Here is a 21,432-nt window from a genome sequence, read left to right as displayed (position 1 = left end):
GACAGGCTTTGAATTTACTGATTCTCCTGTCTCAATCTCCCCAATTGCTGGGATTATAGGTGTGTGCCACTGTGACCAGGTGCGTTCAGCTACAACAGAATTTCAATATTACCATCATACCTAACGAAACCATATGATGTTCAATACCAGATTGCACCTGAGAGTTTCAGGACTATTTCATTAGGTGACTTTAAATCACACCCCCGCCTTATCAGAATAGAAAGGCATTCTTAGACAAGAAGAATAAAGTGAAAACAGAGTCTGCCCTCCTTGTCTGGCCCCCACTCTAATCTCACTTCCCAGAGGGACCCTCTATTAAAAGGTTTCTGGAGCTGGGGATGCAGCTCAGTGATAGAGCACGTGCCTTGCATGCATGAGGCCTTGGGTTTCATCCCCAGCAGCTAAATAAATAAATAACAAACGAATCCATATGCCCTTCTAGACATGTCATGCGTACATAGGATCACAAGTGCACACTTTTAAAATGTACATAAATGTACTAAAAATACTGTTGGGCAACCAGCTTTTTAAAAAGGCGCTCTTTCTTGATCTCAGTACCTAGAGATCTCAGGTCCCTGTAACTGTTAATGATGTCTATTCTAAGAAGCCAGGCTTCCTCCTTGATGACTTCCAAAAGAAGGACCCACTTACACTAGAGGAGAGGATGAGTCTCCACCAGGTTGGAGGCCACTGGAGCCTTCCTAAGTCCACAATGACTGCTCTCACAGTATGGGCCCCTGCCTCATCCCCAGCCTCCCATACAGAACCCGGCCTCAGAGTCTGTCTTGGGAAGTGAGGGCAGTCCCCTTCCCAGCCCACCACGATCACTTGCCAAGTACCTCTGGCCGGCGGTGCTCGTCTACGTCAACAGAGCCGTCCAGTGGAGTGACAAAGTGGCACACGGGATTCTTGCGCTTCTCCAAATCTGGAAAGAAGGTGAGACTCTGTCACTGCACCAAGAATCCCTCCCATCAAGATGAGATCTTCTAGGGTGTTCCTCCCTTCTACTTCTCCTGGAAGCCACCCAGGTGCAAGGCAAAGAATCCGACAATAATATGTGAGCAGGAAAGAGAATCAGCTCATGGAGAGGGAGGTAGCCTGTGCTAGCATGCTTCACCCACTCAGCTTGAGTCTCCAGGTTCTCAGGCATCCAAGCCCCTGGGAACAGGACATAGTTGTGCCTGCATCTTATTAAAAAAAAAATTGTGTGTGTGTACTGAGGTTCACCTGGGGGTCCTATACCTCTGAGCTACAACCCCTGTTCTTTTTACTTATTTTTTAAAATTTTGAGACAGGGTCTCACGAAGTTACCAGATGGGTCTTGAACTTGTGACCCTCCTGCTCAGCCTCCTGAGTGGCTGGGATCATGGTGTGTGCAGCCATGCCCAGTAGCCTGCATTTCAGACCTGCTGAAAATGAGAACCACTTCCCAGCTTCTCAAACATCACCTCTTGACTTCACTCCTCTTCCTCTGGGCACAAGTGTCTAACATGCTACTAAGCACACTACACTGTGAACAACAGTCTCATACATCTGTACCTCCAAGACTGAGCTGTCAGTCAACTGTGCCTGGACACTGCTGAGTGTCCAGGTCCCTGGGATTTGGCTTGGTCTTCCCATCTCCACAGACTGCTTGAGAGACTCTCCTGTTAGAACACAATGCCCCCAGAGCAGGTTCTGGACCCTGAGGTGCTTGGGCCTCCAATGGGTAGAGCTCTGACACCAGAGGACTGGAGGCCCCACAGCCCCACACCCAGGCTGGCGAGGCACTCACACTGCATGTACCAGGCCCGCCAGATGGCATTGTTGAGCCGGATCTTGTCTCTCCACTGGAGCTTCAGGCCCTTGAAATTCTTCCACTTTGGAGACACCAACTTCCCACTGAAAGAGAAGACAAAGCAGGGAGACTCAGTAGTTTCTCGGAAAATGAAGTGAAATTAAACAGTGCCACCCTGTCGTTCTGGATCCCGGAACTCTCAGTGGATCCATCACCAGCCACAGGCTGGGCCCGACAGAACATGTCACTTCAGGAGTTTTCAGAGCATATGGGGTAGGAACAGGGCACGATGGCAAAAGCATCAGGGCATGGAGGACATAAATACTGCAGCAGTTGATACCACGAGGGTTCACTTAACTCTTTGGACTACTTTTGACTTTCTGTAACATTTTCCAAATTAAATACCAAAAAGAAATCTATTGACCACTGGATGAAAACTAGGTTCCTTCCCCCTGGTCTTGACCCACTTCCTTTGTCCCTGGTCCCCATTTGCCCATATCAAGACTTCTGAGAAGGGGACCTCTCTGCATTGCTCAGAGGTGGCTCCTGGTACAGGACTTAGAAAACTGAACCGACAAGAGGGCAACGCCTTCAGTAGCGTTCCTTGCTTGCTGTTAACCTGCTCTGCAAGTGCCCTTCACGTATTCCAGGAAGAATCCTCTAACGATTAGGGGTGGCACTGGCAATCCAGGCACAAATGTCCTATGAACCTTGGCACTTGGGAGTTCCTCCTGTTCAGAGCCCCTGACACTGTGTCCTCACTATGGAAGGAAGGCCTAGCCTCTGCTCTGCCTTCCTGATGCTGTTCCAGTGCCACCTCTTCTGGGCTGGTCTGGCCTCCCTTCTCGGCTTTAGTCAGCTTCTGGGACAACGATGCAGTGATGTCTGAGCTTAGGTGCACACACACGTGTGACTGCAGCTCTCTTGCCACCAAGAATGGGTTTACTTAGTAATTCTTACTGGAATAAATTACAAGCACTTGCAAACCAAGCTAATAGCCAGCAAAGAAAGCTCCCTGGAGGGTGCAGGCTTCTCAGGCAATTCAGTTTTTCAAGAGCAACACCAGGAACCACCTCTGACAACTGGCAGAGAGGTCCTTTTTCAGATGGTGTAAGATGGACAAGGTGCTATTTCTGATCTGCATCAAAGGAGGTTTGGAGTGATCCACCTCGTCACAGGCCACAGCCTTAACTCATCTCCAAACCCATTCAGAAAGGCCCCGGGAGGGCAGAGGTGTGCCTGCAACCAGGCAGCAGCTGGACTGTCCGAAGGAGGCCCTCAAGTAATAAGCATTCTTTGGGTATGTGTGGGATTGAACCCAGGGTATTCTACCTCTCCACTCAAGACATCAAGGAGCCCAGGCTTTGGGTTATGTTGGCCAGAAAACTCACCCCCACAGAAGACACGTCATGGGGCATTCTTTTTTTTTTTTTTTATTTTGGGGGGGGGGTACTGGGGATTGAACTCAGGGCCTTGTGCTTGCAAGGCAAGCACTCTACCAGCTGAGCCATCTCCCCAGCCCTCATGGAACATTCTTTGCATGTAGGGGACACACTAGTAGCGGCAGCCTCTGCCCGAAGGATCAGGAACCTCAGAAGAATCACAACCCTTTGTGACTCCTTTGCTTCCCACTCCAGAGACTCCTCTGGCGCACCTCCATGTGACTGACCTGTCACCGCAGTTCTGGGGCTCTGAGCCTCGCCTGCACAGCGCACCCCAGCTAGGCAGGCACCCATCTGTCCCAGCACAACCTTTCCCTGGTAAAATCAAAATGAAATGCCCCTCCTCCAGGGCATTTCACTAAGGACCGAAGGAGAGTGTGCATGTGTGCATACATACAGACCCCACCCGCTCTCTCTCACATACACGCAGCTGGTGAACCCTGAAGAAAATATAAAAAACTATGAGAAACCAGGACTAGACTTTAGTTATTCCTGAAAGCTGTCTTTTTAACACCTTCTGACTTGAGAAGTCCTGGTGTTTGCCACACTGCCAGGTGGCTGCACCTCCTGCACAGGTGGAAGAGGGAGGTGACTCGTGTCCACCAGCAGAGACACAGGCAGGTCAGCCCTGCGGTGCCTGCAAGCCCCCAAAGCTGTGGGGCCAAGGGCTCCCTTCTTCGGTGCTTCCCATTTGCTCAACAAGTATCAAGCACCTACTCTGTGGTGTGGGGCTGAGAACCAAGGAAGGGCACAGCAAGGCAGTGGGCCCTCGCCTCCCAGGCCTGTGCTGAGCAGGCAGGGAGAGGAGGGGCCGGGAGCACTGTGGGGCACACCAACCCAGTCGGAGAATGGGAGGAAGCAGCATTTAAGCTAAGGCTCCGACTGCCTGCCACTGGCCAGGGCAGTGAAGTCCCCGGCGGCCATGCAGACAAGGCTGGAGGCAGAGCCTACCAGAAGCTAACAGCCTCCACCGTGAAAACGGCAACCCCTCCCCCTCCCGGGAGAGGTTCTCAAGCAGTTTGACACCTGGCTGGCCAGGCAGGTGGTTCTAGAAAACAAAATAAAATAAAACTGTTCTTGTCTCTATTTCCTTAAGGAAAAAACAAAACAACAACAATAAAAAAAAAAAAAAACCAACCTTGGCAACTCCTATTGGGTCCCCTCTTGCCCCTGCCAGAGTTCTATTTCTATTCTTCACACTTGAATAAATCTTAACTTCTTTCACCCTTTAACACACAAAAGAAAAACAAAAAACTTTTCCCATAATTGACACTCATTCCTCATTCTGAAGCCGAGACTTCAAAGCCACTCCACGTGCTCAGCAGCACCAGAATCTGACCAGGTACTGGACTCCCAGAGATGGCTGTGGAGCACTGATATCGGCTGGGGACTTTGGGGAAGAGGTGGCTGCTGGTGTCCTGATATGGGCTCTGAAGAATTAACCACCCGGCTGACATAAACCCAGCTCAAAGCTGGAGCAGTGACACCTACAATCCCAGCAACCCAGGAGGCTGAGGCAGAAGGTTCACAAGTTAAAGGCCAGCCTGGGCATGTACTTTAGTGGTAAAGTGTCCCTGGGTTTAATCCCCAGCATCGAAAGAAAACAACAAAAAATCCAACCCCAACTCTGCGATATACTGAGGCGAAGGGGCTGATGTGCCACAGAGCCGCTTCTCAGAGTTGGAGTACCTTCAGCTAGGCACGACAGGAGCGGGAGGTAAAGAAATTCAACCGTATGGGCTAAAAAGGAATCCTGACAGGGTGAGTCTGGGGATTCTTGCTTCTTCCTCCCGGCTTGATGAAATGTTCCCCTGCTCCGTGATGTTTATGTCAAGTTCAGTCCCATTTCAGCAGGAAGGTGCAGGATTTCAGAACTTCCATCACCCCAGGCTTGTGCTGCCCTCACAGCCAACAGGTGGCGCTCCACAGACACAAAGAAATGAGCCCAAATGCAAAGGCAAAACCTAAGGCGGATCTCCTTGCCGCCACAGCAAGTCCAAATCAAGATCTGAAGAAGCAACACACATAGCTGTTCGGTATCGAGGTTACAAAGACAAATCATGTTAGGAAATGCAGGGATGGGCCCAAGTCTCCTTCCTGAAGGGTTCCTTGGCCTTCAAGATGCTCAAATGCACTGTGCGTTGTAGGGAGGGAAGAGGAGACATTATACATCCCATGCAGACATCCACAGGAGCCTTTTCATGGAGGACCTCTAGTCTAGTTTCCCCTGAAACTAGGAGAAGCTTCTCTACATGGCTCCTCAAGGGCGCTCCAGCAAGCGGGAAGGGAGCTGCTCCCTGGCAGAGCCAAGAACAGAGCTCCCATAAAGTCTCTCTAGTTAAGACTCTGCCCCACTCTGCACAGCAAAACTCAACTTCCAGATGCTAGGGAGGACAATGCTTCTCAGTCCAAATACATTCCTTCTTCAAAGCACAACCAGGACACTGAGGAAATTTTCTGAGACCACGAGCTTTCCCCCAAATACCCTGAAGTCCTCTGCCAGCCTTTGCCTCCCAACCCTGCCCCTGCTTACATCAGAACAACGATCCCGGTGGGACTTACCATACACTAAGCTCCTTGCCCACCCTGTGGGAAGGTCACTGGCAAGTTCCAGCTCATCCTGGGGCTGCCAGCACAGTGCCCACTACAAAGGAAATGCCTTTACATCCAGTTTTTAAATGAACACTAAGTGTTTCCATGAAGAGAAGTCTTCACACCACTCTGCCTGGCCACCCTTCTTAGAAGGCAGGTTCTGGACATGAAACAGGAAATTCACAAGGACAACAAAGGTCCCTCTCAAAACTTTGCTGGACCGAGTGAATACACCATAAATTCTTCAGAGATCTGGCAAGAGACTATTTTGGAATGAAAGGAAATTAAATTGCAAGACTTGTGCAGGCCAAGCTAGATAATTAGTAAAAAGGAAAGGGCAGCAAAGTGAGGGAGGGCAGGAACAGGTCACAGATTTGAGCTTGTGGGTCCCAGGTAGACTTGGAACCTAACTCCTGGTCAAACCTGCTCTCTAAAAGGAAGCATGCAGAGGGCTCAGGGGTTATTCGTTTGTTCACTCCATCATGCACGCTCTGGACAACACGTCCCTATTGTTCCTGAGGCTACGTGGGCGGTCGGCCAATAGCAAAGCATCTCTAGCCCTTCCCCACAGACAGGTGGAGGGGGTGTCAGTGCAAGTACAGAAGGAGGGACTGGGCAGAGCTGCCCAGATCTATAAGCGGCATTATGAAGTGAAAACCAAAACCAAACAAGGTACAAGATGCACAGTGTCCCTCTTTTCTTGAGAAGGAGCTGCCCATATTCACCCTGCTCTGCTCTGCAGAGTGAACATAGAGGGAGAAAGTCAGCCTGGGGTTAACTCACCAGCCCACCCTCAGCTTGATTAACAATAACGGTAATATTCTGGCCATCATCTGCTGGTGTTTTTTATTTTTATCATGATCAATCACATATAACATAAAATTTGCCATTTTAGCCATTTTAAAGTATATGATTTAGTGCCACTAAATATGTTCACAATGTTACACAACCATCACCATTACCTAGTTCCCAAACTGTTTTTGTCACCTGTTAGCAGTCGCCCCTATTACCTCTTGGACAATTCATATAAATGGAATCATACAACATGTGGCCCTTTGTGTCAGGATTCTTTCTTTTACCACAGTATTTTCTTTTCTTTCCCTTTTTTAAAAATCGTGCTGCTGGGCATTGAACCAGGACCTCCCAAACACTAAATAAGCACTCTACCACTGGGCCACATGCACGGCTCTACATATTTTCAAGGTTTACCCATGTTGCAGCAGGTTCAGAACTTCATTCCTTTTTATGGCTGAATCATATTCCACTGTGTGGCTAGACACATATCTGTCTACTCCTCCACTGATGGATATCTGGGTTGTTTCCACCTTTGGGTTACTGTGAACAGTGTTGCCCAAAACTAATTCCTTTGTCATATTTCCCAACTGGTTCAGAACACTGGCATGGGAGAGAGGTCTCATCACTGAGTTGGCACTGGGGGCTTATGATGGGCAGAAATGATTCTGAACCTTGTTGGAGAGCACGCTTACAACTGTCTATCAACATTTTAAATGCACATCCTTTTGATCCACAACTCAAAATGTAGAAATTGATTTTATAGATCCAATTGCACATGGGCACAAATACATACACAGAAGTACATTAAACTCCAGCACTATTCACAGAAGCAGAAGGCTGGAAACGACTAGATGTTCCCCAGAGGGGATTGGTTCAAACACTGTGATATATTCATGTAGTGGAACATTAAGGGGTCATTAAAAAACATTTGTATGTGCTGATATAGAGGCCAAATCTATAATTAAGTAAAAAACAAAACAAAACAAGGTACAAGGTATACAGTATGGTTTGCATTTATAATTTTGTTTGTGGTGCTGTGAATCAAATTCAGGGACTCAGACATGCTAAGCACGTGCTTTACTACTGAACTACAACCCCAACCCCACCTGTATTAACAGGGGTGTATATAACACACACAGACACCCAAGAAGGGAGGAAGAAGGGGAGTGAGGAGGATAGACAGCCAGTCAATCTCAAGAAGGACACATGAGAAAGCGGTAACAGTGACTGATATCTGCAATTGCCTTTGGAAAAACAAACTAGAGAGTTATGGGGACTGGTAGGAAGGAATTTTAACTGCTTATTGCTTTGTCTTGTTTAAATGTAACATAGGAATATATTATTTTTTCAAAATAAGCAAAGAAAAGGTGTGGTGGTACATGTCTATAACCCCAGTGGCTCAGAGGCTGAGGTGGGAGGATGGTAAATTCAAAGCCGGCCTCAGCAAAAATGAGGCCCTAAGCAACTCAGTGAGATTCTGTCTCTAAATAAAAGACAAAATAGGACTGGGGATGTGGTTCAGTGGTCTAGTGCCCCCAAGTTCAATCCCTGGTACCTACCCCGCCAAAAAAAGCAAAGAAAAATGATCAGACACAGTTCAGAAACATACAAAGCTCCAGTTAATTGGGAAAGGCAATTAACCACACAGACAGACATCAACTTGCAAATGAGTTCAAATGAATCAGTTCTGTGCATGAGACCCAGATAGGATAATGGTTAGTAAGTGGCTGTCTTTAACAAGTGAGTGGAGGAACAATGCTCAGCCTCGTCTCTTCTCCAAGACTCCAGTTCTTTTTCTTCTAAAGACCAGTCTCTGTTGGATTGTCCTGGGTTCTGGGCCTGGTCCCACAGGCTGTTTAAGAGCCAAAACTAACAGGCTACAGAGGGACAAAGGTTCATTGAGGAGCTGGGACAAGGGGAGCAGCCACAAGTGCAGGGCAGGAGAGGGCAACGTGTACACAGGAATCGCCATGGCACCTTGCAGCTGCCACCCAAACAGAGGACGCTCCTGGCCCGAAGGTTTGCGGCCTGCTCCCATGCCTGAGCATGGGCACCTCCTGCACCTGAAATCCATCCTTTGTATGGGTCACCTGGTGTGTTTGTTTGCTTATTTATTTTACATTCAAAGGCAGCCTGCAGAGGAACAGCCTCTAAGGGCCGCAGCAGCAAGGCAGGAATACAAACTGCAAGTCCTGTTCCAGGTCGGTCCTACAGCAAGGTGAGCAAGAGTAAGAGCATGTGGAGATTCTACCTGGCTCCAATGCTGACCTCTGCTTCAGCCTGACTGCGACCTCCAGTGAACTGTGGTCTTGTCTTCCACTTGCAGATGGACACCACTTCTAAGCAAAGAAGAAAAGCAGAGGTTTCATTTCTGGACAAGTCTCATTATCTACCTGAGTCCACCTTTTGCACTGGTGAAATGTCCCCTGCACAAGAGCAGTGGGTGGGTTACAAGTAGGCATGGAGGTCTGGGTCCAGCGCAGAGGAAATACTAGTCATTGTGGGGCACGTCCCTTGGTTTTAAAGTGTTACATTCTGGCCATAGCTGGACTCACAGGGCAGGATACCACTTAAAGTCCTGTACAAATGTTTATCTGCACTAGGAGTATAGCTCAGTAATAAAGTGTGTGCTCAGCATGCACTAAGCCCTGGGTTCAATCCCCAGGGCCAAAATAAATAAATAAATAGATAGATAGATAGATAGATAGATAGATAGATAGAGGCTCATTTGCCAGGAAACTAAACTCAGGTGGCTCCCTTCCTCTAGATTGGGCATGGAACCAGACTTGTGACTGAAAAAAAGTAGTATCTCACTTCATTTTATGTCATTTGTTAGTGACATTTAATAATTTAAAAAATCTACTGGGCATGGTGACACATACCTGTAATCCCAGTTACTTGGGAGGCTAAAGCAGGAGGATCACAAGTTCAAGGCCAGCCTCAGCAGTTCACTGAGACCCTGTCTCAAAAATAAAAAGGGCTGGGCATGTAGCTTAGTGGCAGACTGCCTGCCTAGCATGCATGAGGTCCTGGTTCAATCTCCAGGACAGCATTCGCTGTCTCTTTTATTTATTTTATGATTATCTGATTGTGTTTGTTTGTTTGTTTATTGTAGCAGGGATTGAACTCAGGGGCACTCAACCACTGAGCCACATCCCTAGCCCTATTTTGTATTTTATTTAGAGACAGGGTCTGAGTTGCTTAGCACCTTGCTAAATTGCTAAGGCTGGCTTTGAACTTGTGATCCTCCTGTCTCAGCCTCCACAGCCACTGGGATTACAGGCGAGCACCACTACGCCCACCTGGCTATGTTCTTTGTATTGTAAAAATGTAACTTTTAATTTTGAAATAATCACAGACTTACAGCAAGTTACAAATGGAACAAAGAGTTCCAGGTACCTTTCAGTCAATGGTAGCATCTCATATAGTTGCAGGATAATATCAAAACCAGGATACTGGCCTTGGTGCTTTACAGGTGAGAAGACTACAATCTTACTCAGCTTTTCAACATTCACTGAAATGTGGATTGCTTTTTTCTTGCTATTTTATACTTAATATTATTATATTAGAGATATTTACAGTTAATGATATTTTAAAAGATGATTCCTCTAGGTCTTTTGCTTGTTTGGTTTGGGGTGTTCTGTTGGTCTTTGCAGTGCTAGGGGTGAATGTGGGGCCTTTTGCATGCGAGGCAACTGCTCTACTACTGAGCTACATCCCTAGACCTCTCTGAGGTTTTTAATTGTCTTTTATGTATTCTTATAGCATGTCTTTGAGTAGGTAGTTCACACTTTTGTGTCGTCGTAGCTACTGGTCTTTCCTTATGTGTTTTGTTGCTTCCTTCCCTGCCCAGATGCTGCCTTCAAAGATTTGGTTTAAACATTAATCTCTTTTTAAGCTTTTTTAATCTTACTGATTTTTGAAAAAAGATCACATGTTCACATTAAAGAAAATTGAAACAATACTGAATGGTACAAAGAGCAAAAGCAAATTCACGTGCAATTTCAACACCTAGAAGTATCTGTTGTTTAAATTTTGGTGAGAACATTGTGTATCTTATCTAAAGACAGGTATAGCTTACCCTCAGTCTTGAATTCTGGGCCCCTGCAACTCCTGCCTGATAGGAGTGTTTTGTTTGCATGGGGACTCTGGATCAGGGGACATCAGTTCTGACCACCAGAGCACCTGGCAATTAAGGTCTCAGCTGGACCTCTGGAGGAACTGGAGAATAAAGGTCAGCCATGAGCAATACGGATGGAGCCCTGTAATAATTCTGCTCTTGGTTGGTGCTGAGTTCTTTCTTTGTAGTCAACTATAACTGGAAGTGTTAACAGTCTTAGGTGAATTCTGGGGTCTTTCTAGCAAATCACTGAACCTGGAGATGGTTTTGCAGACCCCACAATGTGTATTTGGTGTGTTTACTGAAGAAGTCTTAGGGATTGTTCTGACTTTGTAGCTGGCCCATGAGTCCTTTTACCGCATATTTATTCAGATGAAGACATAAATATATGAATAAATGTAACATATAAATAAGGGATCATGCTTTTATTTTACAACAGGTTTTTTTACTTATATGTCACAGGCATTATATGGAGTTTTGCATTATTTTATTGGCTACAGAATAATCCACTGTACATATTTATCATAATGTACTTAACTACTTTTCCACAGATAGACATTCATATTAACAGACTCAAACTCTTTCAATTTTTTACTATTATAAACAACAGTGTAATGAACCTTCTGGTATATATATCTTTGTGCAACTGTGTGACTGTTTCTATAAAAATAATTCCTGGAAATGAAAAAGTTGAATCATAGCGTTTATATATAATTTGTTGATAGTCAAAGAATCTTTAAAAATTTATACTCATTTTCGCTCCCAACAGCAATGAGTAATGCCTATGTCCCCCAAATATTACTTATATTAATTACTAATACTTCCTAATCTGACAGGCAAAATCTGGTTAAATGATACTTTGATTCCTATTAGTCTCTCTTTATGTGTATTCCCTACTGGTCTTCCTAAGATTAAATGTTTCTTTCCCTGTTGGCTCCATCTGGTGGAAATGTCTGCAACTTATGACAGTTAACATGCCCCGTCCTATTTGTCTTGACTGTTGAGGTAAAAAAAAAATTTTTTTGCCCCACTTAATGTTTTAATGTATGGTGGGCTATTGTTGCTATTTTAGCAGAAGTTTTTTGTTAATGTAGTCAAAAGGTAAGCCCTTTCCTTTACGTTTGTTTTTTGTCATACTTTAGAAAGGGGTTTCCTACCCTAAGCCTGTGAAACTACTCATCTACATTTCCTTCTAGAACTTCCACAGCTTTATTTTATACATCAACTCTTGGCATCTGGAATGTATTTTGGTGGAATGAATGAGAGGGGGATCCTGCTTAGTCAGTGGTTCCCACCAACTTGCTAAACCCTGTTATACCAAACTTCCACCCCATCACATACCCTTTCCACACACATGGGACAACTTCTGAATGCCCCACTTCTTATGTGTTTTCATGTATATGTTTTTTTGTAGGGGGGGATACTGGGGATTGAACCCAGGGGTGCTCTACCCCTGAGCAACACGCCCAGCTCTTTTTATTTTGAGACAGAATTTCACTAAGTTGCCCAAGCTGGCCTTGAACTTACTTTCTTTTCTTTTTATCACCTTGCTTTTGCTGAGGCTGGCTTTGAACTTCATCCTACTGCCTCAGTCTGCTGAGCTGCTGGGATTACAGGTATGTACTACACCTGGCCATACATATGTTTTTAATGATTTATCACTTTTAACATTCAACTCTTGATTCTTCACGGAGTGGGGGAGGGAATCAATGCAGTTCCTTACATAGTTCTCCAAAATAAATTCTGACTAGGTGTCTTACTGTCTTAGCATCCCCCACTAATTTACAGCATTTCCACAAATACATATGTCATCATGACATACAGTAGGGTCTTCTTTAGGGCCTCCTATCACTGATTGGTGTCCAATCGTCTGCTAACATGACCCTGACAATAATTATAACTTTGTGACATACTATGTACTGTCTAGATAAGGTTAGCCCCCATCATTTTTTTTAAAATAATTTTAGAATTCTTGCCTATATATCTTCTATTTGAACTTTTTACAATCATGTTGTCAACTCTCAAAAGAAAACTCTTGCCAGGCTCAGTGCATACTTTAGTCCCAGATACTTGGCGGGCTAGGGCAGGAGGATTACTTGAGCCCAGGAATTCAAGGCCACTCTTGACCCTGTCTCCTAACAGAAAGAAAGGAGGGGAAAGGAAGAAGATTAGAACATGCCTCTAGCATTCTGACTGGGGCTGTACCTACGGTGGCCCCACTGACATTCCGTTTGGGCCGCCCCCATTCCAGGCTAGGGTTAGGTTCTCTACTCATGCGACCCACTTGAGAGGGAAGAGAAAGTCTGGGTGCAGCTCAGTGTGAGCTTGCCTGGCACTCAGCACTAAAGGGGAAAAAAAGGAAAAGAGAAATCTGAAGCTGTTTGGTTTTCTATATGTCTTTCACATTTCTATCATTATACTTTTATAACATTTTTAAATAGTATAAAAATAAAATTTATAAAGTGAAACCAGTAAAACAAAACCAAATTGCACAGTTACGCCCCTGAACTACAGCAACTCAATACAATACATTTTATTGTATTCAACACAGCCCCACCTAGCTGATAAGGTAACCGTCCAGGGGTGAGCAAGGCACTGGGTACAGAGAAGAGTGAGAGACTTCTATTATATTCAGTACCAGGAATAACGTCCCCCCAAAATACACCTGCCCTAGCCTCTTCCCCTACCTGTGCAAGAAGGCAGGTTCAAATAGTCCATGGTAAGATTTTACGTAAAGAATGAAAACCTTCACCCACATGCAGACACCTGGCTTAAAGAGGAAGTGAATCGACAAACAGTTCTCTGGCCAGAGACCACACGAAGAGTGAAGGCTCTAGAAACTGGCTACCAGAGATGCAACAGAAATGGGTCATGGGTCAGCGAAGACTGGCAAGCAACAAATCTGTTATTATCACCTCAGTCATTTTTGAGGCATTGCCAGCTACGCAACCTGCTTAAAAGTCAGGGAAACCTGAAGCCATCTGATGCATCTCAAAGGATAAGATAACACTCTCCAGGTAGCCAAGACCTATAAATAGGCTTCCATAGCTTCTCCCTTTTAGAGAGAATTCCAGCAGCTTAGTCCAAATTCTGTTCCAGCTCCAACAGTCCCAAAGCATTCCCCTCCCTAGAAAAGGAGATGGAGGTCCTAAAGAAAGTGAGTGAGAGGTACCCAAATAGGAGTGGTTGGAGGTCACACCTGTTGCCATTAAGCAAAAGAATAAATACCTGGATCTGCACCACCTGGTTACAACCACAGACTGGCTTATCTCTGAGAAAGCAGTTCAATAAAACAAACAAAAAGTTTTTACTACCCTCTTCAGTCAAAACTCCCAAACAAAATCTGTTCTCCTTGCCTGCTACAGATGACTTCCCTCCAAGTGCTACTGCCATCCCAAACAAAATTCCCTCTTTTCATCAACTTAAAAACAGCAGAGGGAGATAAGGTGAAGCTGTAGTTTACTATCTGATCCCAATTTTAACATCAGACCTTTGTACATTATTAGCCCTGATGCACAGGCATTTCCTATCTCAACTGCTAATGCAAATGCATAAAGAGAAATGTATGTTTTAAAGCTGCATGTGACAGCAAGAACACCTTTAGTGGGATGGGGATATAGCTCAGTTGGTAGAGTGCTTGTCTCATGAGCACAAGGCCCTGGGTTCAATTCCCGGCACCACAAAAAAAAAAAAAAAAAAAAAAAAAAAAAAAAAAAAAAAAAAAAAAAAAAACAACAGAAAAGAACACCTTTAGTTACTCGGGTGCTATGAAAATCAAGTGGAGGGGTAACTAATGGATATCTTATTTACTCCAGCTTCAAGGCCTCCTGGCAAAAGAGATAAAAAGAAAATGAGAATGCCTAAGCCACAGATTATTTAAGAAAACTATAGAAGTCAGCACAGAAAGTAATGGTCATTAGCCAGGCACAGTGGCCCATGTCAATAAGCCCAGTAATTTGGGAGGCTAAAGCAGGAGGATCACAAGCTCGAGGTCAGCCTCAGCAACTTAGTGAGACACTGTTTTGTTTTGTTTTTAAAAGGTGGGGGGGTGGGCGGTGTACGGCTCAGTTGTAAAGCAACTCTGGGTTCAATCCCCAGTATCACACATACCAAAAACACATGGGCATTTATCTTCTCTTAACTGAAATCCCTATATACTGATGCAGCCAGGCCGTGCAAGAGCTTGTGGAACAACCAAGTCTAGACCAAGGGAGAGAAGCTCTCCTCCTTCTCGGTTCCCATAGACATTAGGGGCCAGTGAATTCTGCATGGGAGGAGGCAAGTAGGGAGAGAGGAATAAAGCCCGAAGCCAAACTTTAAATGGATTTTTTGACTGTAGGGTTTCAGTAGCCTGTGCTGTCTATGAGGGCCTGCTATGTTTTCTCAGCATAAGGAAGAAAGACAATACCTGACTTTGCTATAGTCAAGACCCCAGACAGTATGGAGGAAATCTGGTTTTGTCCACCATATCTGTCATGATGTCATAAAGTCATCTGACCTTTCAGCAGAAACTTGGCCAGGCTCCCTTCATGGGTAGAAACACAGAGCACTTCCCAATCAGGGTGACTTCAGGCACAGGGCCAGCTTTTCTAATCAGAAAGACACTTTCAGAATTACCCTGTTACCTGCAGCCACAGGAGAACAAGGGAAAAGGACATCAATGTCCCCCACTGTAGCACTGAGCACAGGAAGACCACTGGCCTCTCTGAACTTCACTTTCTTTGGGAAGAAAGAAATAGATCTCACAGAGCTATGGTAAGAAAAAATGAAGTTGGCGGTCGCAGCAGACTGCTCCATCTGGAACAAAAGTCTCCATTAAATGGATTTATGCAACCAGCTTGCCATGCCTTTAGATACAGGGACAGGGCACAATTAAAGGTCTCAAGGCATTACAGTCAATGTAGAAAGGGAACAACTGGGGGCAGGGGAGGGGATGAACAAGGTCCTGGGAACTGGCCAGACCCTCTGAGAAATCACACCCCTTAACGAAAACACAAGACTTCAGCCAATATGGGCGGCACAGAGCAGTCTTTCTAACATCAGCCTGTTCATAGCCCACCACAGAAGGGCCCTGCACAGTGGCAGCAAAGGGTGGAGCTGGGGACATCCACCTCTGAGTGAGCTGAGGTCTGTACAGAGCAAGCACAGGGTAACACAAAGGAAGGCCATTCAATGGTGGCTTCCTCCAGCAGGATGACTCAGCTGTCTCCAGGCTGGACAGAGCTGATCAGGGAAGGGGAAGCAGAGGAAGGGCTCCCGGCAGAAGGAAGGAGCCCCCTCTCCAGACATGAGCAGCCTTAGCTCCTGGGCTCCTCTTCTCTCCCTCCCCTATCAGGACCATAAATGGGTCCTTAGTTTTGAAGGAAGGAGTTAAGATAACAGCACCTGAATGCAGGGAGCCAAGGGTCAAAGTCTGTACCTTCCTGCTGTGTTCCCTGCTAGTGGGAGACCAGCAGGTGTCAGTTGTTTGAAAAAAGAAAAGGGCTATGGGAAAGTCTGCTGGCTTAAATCTCACATTTAGGCAAAGGGTAATTTTCTGAATTTATGGTCCAAAAAGATGATGGAACAGGAGGAAGGGTTCAGCTGTCAAACCAGTGTTTGAAGTGAAGCAGAAAGGGCAGGGCGGGGGCAGGAGAGAGGAAGGAGGGGAGAGAAGGGCTCATAAAAGGGATGTTCTGGAGAGACACCTCTTCCACGTTGGTGGTCTGACCATAAAGACTAAAATCGGTTGGATGTGGTTTCACACACTATAATCCCAGCAGCTCCAGAGGCCAGGGCAGGAGGTCTAGAACATTTCTTTACAGAGAGATCTGGCAGTGAATACCAAATCAAATGACTGAAGTGGGCATTGCTGACAGTGGGGCAACCTGACATCACACACCCACGAAGCACCCACCAAAAATGTTCAGCCCGATCTAATCAAGTCTTTTAGGCCTCATGTGTGGTTTACAGGAAGTGAAAGGGGACAGGTGCACAGGGTGAACACCCTAACAGAAAAACAAATGCAGAATGTGGGACATTCTCAGCTAGGTCGGTCCCTTTAAAAGGTCAATGCATGCATGGCACGTGCCTATAATTACGATTTGGGAAACTGAGGCAGGAGGATTCCAAGTTTGAGGCCAGCCTAGGTAACTTAGCAAGACTCTGTCTCAAAATTTAGGGGGGGGAGGGGCTAGAGGTGCAGCCCCATAGTAGAACACCCCTGAGTTCAACCCAGGTATCACCAAAATAAAAAAAAAAAAAGTCACTGCATTGGGAAAAGGTAGAAGGGTTATACTAGATTAAAAGACTAAAAAGATGAAAACCAAATACAAAGTATAGGCCTGAACTGGATCCTGACTCATGAAAACTAGTTACAAAAGACAGTTAGAAGAAAAACTAGAAACTTTCATGTAGACTATGTATTTAGGAATGAAACGTCATAAATGTATGCAACTCCCCCCCCCACGACCCCCCAGCCCTTTATTCAGAGACAGGGTCTCACCGAGTTACTTAGCGCCTCTCTGGCTTTGGACTGTCTACAGCTTTTCCCCTGAACCATCTGAAAGCAAGAGACACAGATACAGCAAGTGTGGCAAAAGCCAACAAATGGGGGCTGCAGGGGGACAGTAATGGTGGTGGCTGCACCATTATTTAAACTTCTCTGTTAAAATCCTTTATAACAAAAATCTGAAAAAAAAAAAAAAATTGGAAAATAGGGGCTGGGGCTGTAGCTCAGTGGCAGAGTGCTTACCTAGCAAGAGTGAGGCACTGGGTTCGAGTCTCAGCATACATAAAAATAAATAAAATAAAGGAATTGTGTCCATCTACAACAAAAAATATTAAAAAAAAAAAAAAAAAACTGGAAAACAAAGGCCCATGTCCCAATTTTTTATTTTTTTAAGGAACGAAAAAGGTTGGGGGTAGCTTCAGAGCTTTCCAAAAACTCATAAATATAAATGGTCAAACTTTGGAAACAAAGAAATTACTAGAGATCAAAGAAATAAACATTAAAATACTGGTGATACCATTTGTGATTATCAGATTAACAAAAATCTTTAAAAGCAGGGTAATACTAGCACACAGCTTAACAAACAAACAAAAAAAGAATACAGTCATTCTGGGAAACACTTTCACAGTTTCTTGTGATGGTGAATACACATTCGCATACGACCCCAGCATGTACTCAAAAGAAATAGAAATTTTTTTTCCTCTCCCAACCCTTTTTTGTTTAATTCTATTTTCCTACAGTCTAATTGCCCAGGCTGGCCTCGAACTTTGATCCTCCTGCCTCAGCCTCCACAGACAGGTTTGCTTCCCCTTGAAAACTTTATGTTCACAGACTTGCAGATGAATGTTCTGAGCAGTTTTATTCATTATAAAGTTGAAAACAATAAAACTGAATAGAAGCCAAAAGTCCCATCAACTGGTGAATGGATGAAACTGTGATGCACAGTGAATGCCTGTTGGTGCCACAGCAACTCAGATCAATCTCAAAAACGCTGACAAAAGAAGCCAGGAGAAGTACATCCTATACATTATGCAAGGCCATCTCTGATGGACACCCAGTGGGAGAAGTGAGCTTCTCTGGGAAGGACCCAAGGAACCTTTCAGTGCTGTACCTTGATTCTGTTTTTCTGTGGTGGAGGGGGTAACTGAGGATTGAACCCAGGGCACTCAACCACTGAACTACACCCTTGGCCCTTTTTTAGATTTATTTTGAGACAGGGCAGGGGCTCAAAAGGCCTGGGGATATGGCTTAGTTGTAGAGTATCTCTGGGTTCTGCAAAAATAATTAATTAAAAATTTGCCAAGTGCCGTGGTGCATAAGGCTTGGGAGGCTGAGGCAGGAGAATTGCAAGTTCAAAGCCAGTCTCAGCAATTTAGCAAGGCCTAAGCAACTCAGTGAGACCCTGTCTCTAAGTAAAATACAAAAAAGGGCTAGGCTTGTGGCTCAGTGGTAGAAAACTTGCACAGCATGTGTAAGGCACTGGGTTCCATCCTCAGCACTGCATACAAGTAAATAAATGATATAAAGGTATTATACCCATCTACAACTGAAAAAGAAATACTGAAGGAAAAAAAATAAAAGAAATGCTGCACTCTTTAGCTATCACCCTCCAAACCTAAGGAGCTACTAATCCATTCAGTCTCCACACGTATGTTCACTCTAGATAGTTTGCATAACTGGAATCATACTATATGACTTTTTGTGACTAGCTTTTCCACTTAGTATAATGTTTTTGAGGTTCACTCACATTAAAGCAGGTGTCAGTAGTTCATTCATTTTCATGGTGGAATCATACTCCATTGCTTAGATTCTTAACATTTTGTTTATCCATTCAGTTGATGGACACTGAGTTTATTTCTAACTTTTTGCTATTATGATAATGCTTCTACAAAAATTCATGAACAAGTTTTTGCACGGACATATGTTTTCATTTCTCCGAAATGAAACTGCTGAATCATAGGGTAATTCTATGTTTAACTTTTTGAGGAACTGCCAGACTGTCTGCTACGGCCACTGTACCATTTTACACGCCCTTTAGCAGTGTCAGCAGTGCAACGGTGACGAATCCTCCACGTGGGCTGTGGCCTAGGAGTAGGAAGTGGGATCTCACTGTAGTTTTGATTTGTATTTTCCTAATGATTAATGATGCTGGACATCTTTCTATTTGCTTCTGGTCATTTGTGTGTCTTCGGAAAAATGTCTAGTCAAGTCCTTTGCTCATTTTATAAATTAGGATTTTTTAAATTTTTGAGTTGTAAATCTCTTTTTAAAATACCTTTATTTTTATTTATTTATTTTTATGTGGTACTGAGGATCGAACCCAGTGCCTCACACACACTAGGCTGAGCCATAACCCCAGCCCAAGTTGTAAATCTCTTTATATATTCTAAATATTTACTAGATACATGATTTGCAAAAATTTTCTCTCAATTCTAGGGGTTCTTTTCTAATTGGTACAATTTTTGAAACCCACTCTAATAATATATATCAAAGATTTCAGCCAAGTGTGGTGGTACACACCTGTGATCTCAGTTACTTAGGAGGCTAAGGCAGGAAGACTACTTGAGACCAGGAGTTCAAGGCCAGTTTGGGGAACAATTTGAGACTCCTGTCTCAAATGAATAAAAATCAAAATAAAAAAATAAAGAAGTGGGCTGGGGTTGTGGCTCAGTGGTAGTGCACTAGACTAGCTCATGCAAGGCACTCAGTACCAAATAAAATAAAAGTACTGTGTCTGACTACTATATATATAAACTTTTTTAACATAATAAAAAATATAAAATAAAAAAATAGAGAAGTATAATGACAAAAGGTATAAACAAGGTTATTCATCCTATGTAAACTGAATTCCAACCCTTACCTCACACTATATACAAAAATTAACTCAAAACGAATCGCAATCCTAAGTGTAAGAACTACAAGTATAAGGTTTCTAGAGGCAGAGGGTATAGCTCAGTGGTAGAGCTCTTGCCTAGAATGAGCATTTGCTTATCACGTGGAAGGCCCTGGGTTCAATCCCCAACACCACAAAACAACTTCTTGAAGAAAACAGAGAAGAAAATCTTAGAGGCCTTGGGTTTGGCAAATATTTTGTTAATAGAGCACAAAAAGCATGAACTGTAAGAGAAAACATTCTATGACTGGTTTTTAAAAACTTCTGCTCTACAAAAAACAACTGAAGTCAGGCACAATGGTGCACACTTGTAATTCCAGCAACTCAGGAGGCTGAGACAGGAGGATCACAAGTTTAAGGTCAACCTCAACAAGTTAGTGAGACCTGTCTCAATATAAAAAGTAAAAAAAGGGCTGGTGTTAAAATGCCCAGGTCAATTCCCAGTACAAAAAAAAAAAAAAAAAAAAATGAGAGAGACACCTGAAAATGATGGTGCAAGTCTATTTTACTTACATGGGCACAGAGAAAAGTTAAAAGGACAGTAACAAGACGGAACCCCCAACGGGAGTGTTTCCAAGGATTCTGCCCTTTCTTCCTGTCTTTAGGGAAGCATGCAGTCCCCATTCAATGATACGCATGCATCGCTATGTACTCAGGAGGGTGGTAGGGAAGAACCTACATAAAAGAATTTCCACTTGGAAAGGGGAAAAAGTGAATGTTCACCTCACATTTAACATAAAGTAAAATTCAACTAGTCAGGACACACAGTTTGTCCTGTTGACTGGATTTTTTTTATACTTGGAACATTTGAGAAATGAGAACACACTGTAATTTTCTTTCCTCTTTTTTTTTTTTTTTTTTGTGGCACCAGAGATTAAATTCAGGGTCACTTAACCACTGAGTTGCATCCCTAGTCTTTTTATTTTTTTATTTTAAAACAGGGTCTTGCCAAGTTGCTGAGGCTGAACTTGTGATCCTCCTGCCTCAGTCTCCTGAGCTGCTGGGATTGCAGTATCTGCTATCATGCCTGGCTGTAATTTTCTTAGGAGTCTAGTATCCATACCTGTTCCCAGGACTTGCAGGTCATTTCTATCATATATACTAGTTAATTTGACCAACACTTTCAGTGACATAAGTGGGTAATTACAGCTTCAGAGCATTCCAGAAAAGAAGTCCATACACGGAGCGTTCTCTCACAACTATCTGGAGCTCAATTTAACTAAGAGTGAGTAAAAGTAATTCCAGATGGATGAGAAAGGTCTATGCACTTGACTCAATGGACAGTCTCCAAACCCTAAGTTAATTACTCTTATTTCACACTCA

General features: G+C 44.2%; 1 protein-coding gene and 1 long non-coding RNA gene across 4 annotated transcripts in view; one reads left to right on the top strand and one right to left on the bottom strand.

Moving 5' to 3' along the window:
• The window catches only part of MLXIP (MLX interacting protein), a 48,642-nt gene that overhangs the window by 11,042 nt on the left and 16,168 nt on the right, over positions 1–21,432 (bottom strand). For all 3 annotated transcript variants that reach the window (XR_013765457.1, XM_079149523.1, XM_079149524.1), the window contains exons 2-3: positions 1,775–1,881; positions 840–925 (exon numbers count right to left, since the gene is read on the bottom strand). Coding sequence is in view for 2 of the 3 variants with exons in the window: in XM_079149523.1 (XP_079005649.1) it covers positions 840–925; positions 1,775–1,881 (193 nt within the window). In the remaining variant the exon portion in view is untranslated. The remainder of the gene's footprint in view (positions 1–839; positions 926–1,774; positions 1,882–21,432) is intronic.
• LOC306667212 lies at positions 4,770–19,968 on the top strand. Its single transcript, XR_013765480.1, has 2 exons — positions 4,770–12,342; positions 17,957–19,968. It is a non-coding gene; the product is annotated as an uncharacterized lncRNA (long non-coding RNA).

This window comes from Sciurus vulgaris (genome assembly GCF_902686455.1).
Source record: "Sciurus vulgaris genome assembly, chromosome: 8".
NCBI lineage: Eukaryota > Metazoa > Chordata > Mammalia > Rodentia > Sciuridae > Sciurus > Sciurus vulgaris.
Note: the sequence above shows the minus strand (reverse complement) of the source record. Positions and strands in the feature narration are given on the sequence as shown.